The sequence below is a fragment of the Myotis davidii genome, unplaced genomic scaffold (genome assembly GCF_000327345.1).
Source record: "Myotis davidii unplaced genomic scaffold, ASM32734v1 scaffold133, whole genome shotgun sequence".
NCBI classification, from domain to species: Eukaryota; Metazoa; Chordata; class Mammalia; order Chiroptera; family Vespertilionidae; genus Myotis; species Myotis davidii.
This window is the reverse complement of record NW_006284732.1, coordinates 1339677-1343411: the sequence shown is the minus strand read 5'-3', so window position 1 is coordinate 1343411 and position 3735 is coordinate 1339677. Positions and strand designations below refer to the sequence as shown.

Below are 3735 nucleotides of genomic sequence, written 5' to 3'. Positions count from 1 at the left end.
AGGGAAAGAAAAGGTAAGTAATTTGTAGTATGTTGAATTTACTATAATTTGTCTGTGGAGACATTGAGGGTGCAAGAGGGTTTTTTCCTTCTGTTAAGTGGTTTTCTGGGTGCTTTTTTTTTTCTCCCATCAGCTTACTCTCACATTATTCTCATTTTATATATAAATAAGATGTTGCCTTCATATTTTCATTGTTACTATTTAAGGTTCTTAATTCAAGTTATGCTCTTAAGACCATCCCCTTTCTTACCACATGTAGAGTCTATGTCTTTGGAGCATGTGGAGTTCAGATCCATGTTTAGTTTCACTCATTTAAATATTTGTTTGGAAACATTCCAGTTGCTTTCCTGTTCACTTAAAAACATCGGGTAGCCCTAGCCTGTTTGGCTCTGTGGATAGAGCATCAGCCTGCAGACTGAAGGGTACCGGGTTGATTCCAGTCAAGGGCACATGCCCAGGTGGCAGGCTCGATCCCCAGTAGGGGGGTTGCAGGAGGCAGCTGATCGTGTGTGTGTATATATCAGGTGTCCTAAAAGAGAAATCTTTGTATATATACCTTTTCAGAATATAATTACCAAGGAGCATTGGCCATTGTGTTTTTTCTTCCCAGCCAGCAGCTCAGTTGTCAAAGCTAATCCAAAAGAAATTCTTCTGTCATTGACCCTTCGTGTTCTGATTCTCAGAACTACCACCATAGAACCCCTCACTGTGGTCTCTAAAACCAGCATCAGTATTAATTTACCTTATAAATTGTTTTCTGTAGGATACCGAGAAGCTAACCAGTTAAACATTTTTATGTTACATACTCTCTATATCTGGCTGTCAAGTATTTTTGAAACACTGCCTGTTTATACAATAGAGATTGCCAGAACCACAGTTAAATGAAAATCATAGAGGTCTATGGAGCATTCCAAAATTTTCTTTCTGGATTTGGATTATCATTTTACTGCTGGAAGTGCATAAGCCACAGACCAAAATTTGATGCCATTAGAAATATTTTTATACTTCGGTTTACTTTGCTTTAGCAGAATATATTTTTCTAGAAAGAACACCAAGTCTTGCTTGCAATATGGTGAAAAATTTTCAACTTAATACTTTTATCTGAGGGGTTATAACTGATACGGGAAATGTAATAGATCTTTTGGGCAAGTTTTGTTATTATACAAGAAACATTAAGTGCCACTCTGATTTGATATACAAGAGTCATATTGTTGTTGTTTTTCGTAAATATTTTTTTCTAGTTCATGCAAGATGCATCGGATGTGATGCAGCTGTTGCTGAAGACCCAGACAGATTTCAGTGATATGGAAGATGATGATCCTCAGGTAAAGCAGCCTCAATATGTTCCATCCTAATCCATCTAGGAGTTTCAGCTAGTGCAAGGTTAAATGTACTTTTTTAAAAAAAATAATGGAATGATAGGTTTCCTGAGCAATATTAACCACAGGTTTCAGAGCCATTCTTCACTGGTTTGACTTCAATTTCTCATAATAGTATTCACAATGCCTAACATAAAATAGGCACTTAAATAGTTTGAATTGAATTTTTACTTTTTCTCAATTTGCTGTAGCTGCTCCTCCTTCTCGACTCTCAATATTTTGATGCTCTTGAGGGTCTGTCCTAGGCCCTCTTTTCTCCTCACTCTCCTCGAGCAGTGTCATTCACAATCATGGCCTCAATTCTCCTATATAATATACTTGTGACTTCCAGATCTTTCTTTGAATTTGGGCTTCATTTATCCAAACACTTACTAGACATCTCTATTTGGATGTCTCCTAGTCCTTTGAATGCCATATGAATTCCCCTCCCCTGTCAAAAGAAATGCAGAAACCTAAAAATATTAGAACATGCCATTCTCTCTTCTCTCTGCCTATGAATAAACAAACATTTCTCTAACTTAGAAAGAACCCTCCCCCACTCAACCTGGCTTACTCCTGTTTATATTGCACATCCAGTACCAGTTTCAATGGTGGATACATATGACACTGTTGTAATAATTGTAATTGTCCATCCTAATCTTAATTGTACTCTGAATGCCTAACACAGCGGTTCTCAACCTGTGGGTCGCGAACCCTTTGGAGGTCGAACTACACTTTCACAGGGGTCGCCTAAGACCATCGTAAAACACATATATAATTACATATTGTTTTTATGATTAATCACTATGCTTTAATTAGTTCAATTTATAACAATGAAATTGGGAGTCACCACAACATGAGGAACTGTATTAAAGGGTCACGGCATTAGGAAGGTTGAGAACCACTGGCCTAACATAACACAGGCACTCAATAAATAGTTGGATTAAATTTTGGCTTTACACAGCCACATTATAATTATTTCCCTTACACTCAAAATTATGTTTTTGTTTTGTTTGTTTTTTAAATTAGGAATGGGAAACAATTTGTGAGATAGATATATAGATAGATATAAGGGAGTAAAAAAAATCACTTTCTGGGTTACAGGGATGATGAATTAAAACTATAGGTAAGTAAGTCTATGTAAATACAGTAGTAGAAGAGGTGTCAAATAGACCAGCCACTTACACAGAAAATTACAACATCTAGGACAGTGATGGCGAACCTTTTGAGCTCGGCATGTCAGCATTTTGAAAAACCCTGACTTAACTCTGGTGCCATGTCACATATAGAAATTTTTTGATATTTATGTTATATATTTAAATGCCATTTGACAAAGAAAAATCAACCAAAAAAATGAGTTCGCATGTCACCTCTGACACACGTGTCATAGGTTCGCCATCACTGATCTAGGAGAAAAGGATGTTTTGTTTCTTGAGTATTAATGTTTAATGGATGGGATACTAGGCAGTAGGGATACAAAGTCAAATAAAATGTGTCTGCCTTCAAAAAAAAATAGTGCCTAGGAGTTTACGTAGGTTTTATTTATGTGATTCAGACAATAGTAGAGAAAACTGTATGTTGCTTCTTGAAAGTAGAAAAATAGATATGATACTGGTCTTTCTGTATTGCTTCACTTGCTGTGACTATATTCCAGTGTAGAGGTTCACAGTGATTTTGTTATTATTTCTGAGCATTTTAAGTTTATGACCTTAGAAAATGCTTAAAGAGCCATGAATATAAAATATTATTTCTATGAAATCAGAAATTACTTTATGTCTTCCTTACCTATTGTTTTTAAAATTAATTTAATTTTTCACTTTCCCCCCAGATCTCTTACATGATCTCAGCATGGGCCAGAATGTGCAAAATCCTTGGAAAAGAATTTCAGCAATACCTTCCAGTGGTTATGGGGCCTTTAATGAAGACAGCTTCAATTAAACCTGAAGTAGCCCTTTTAGATAGTAGGTGTCTTCATGAAGACAGCAATTGTAAAATTTCTCTTTGTTACTAATTTTAACATGAATATGTTTTTTTCTCTGTAATAGCCCAAGACATGGAGAATATGAGTGATGATGATGGTTGGGAGTTTGTGAACCTTGGAGACCAGCAAAGTTTTGGTATTAAAACTGCAGGACTAGAAGAAAAATCAACCGCTTGTCAGATGCTGGTAAGTGATAATGTTTAAACATTATTTAACAACTTCTCATAAAAACATACATATATATACTAGAGGCCCGGTGCACAAAAATTAGTGCATCGGGGTGGGAGGCAGGTCCCTCAGCCCGGCTTGTGCCCTCTCACAGGGTGGATAGGGAGGTTTTGGCCCAGCCCCCTATCACACACACAGAGCCGCAGGATGATCAGGGGGGTTGGGCGG

At 36.8% G+C, this 3735-nt stretch overlaps 1 protein-coding gene across 1 annotated transcript in view; it reads left to right on the top strand.

Annotated features, from left to right (window-relative positions):
• Positions 1-3735, top strand: part of IPO5 (importin 5) — a 54891-nt gene that overhangs the window by 26064 nt on the left and 25092 nt on the right. Inside the window, exons 13-16 of the mRNA XM_006755041.2 lie at positions 1-13; positions 1242-1325; positions 3187-3319; positions 3404-3525. The exon at positions 1-13 is cut by the window's left edge and continues 221 nt beyond it. Coding sequence (XP_006755104.1) covers positions 1-13; positions 1242-1325; positions 3187-3319; positions 3404-3525 — 352 coding nt within the window. The remainder of the gene's footprint in view (positions 14-1241; positions 1326-3186; positions 3320-3403; positions 3526-3735) is intronic.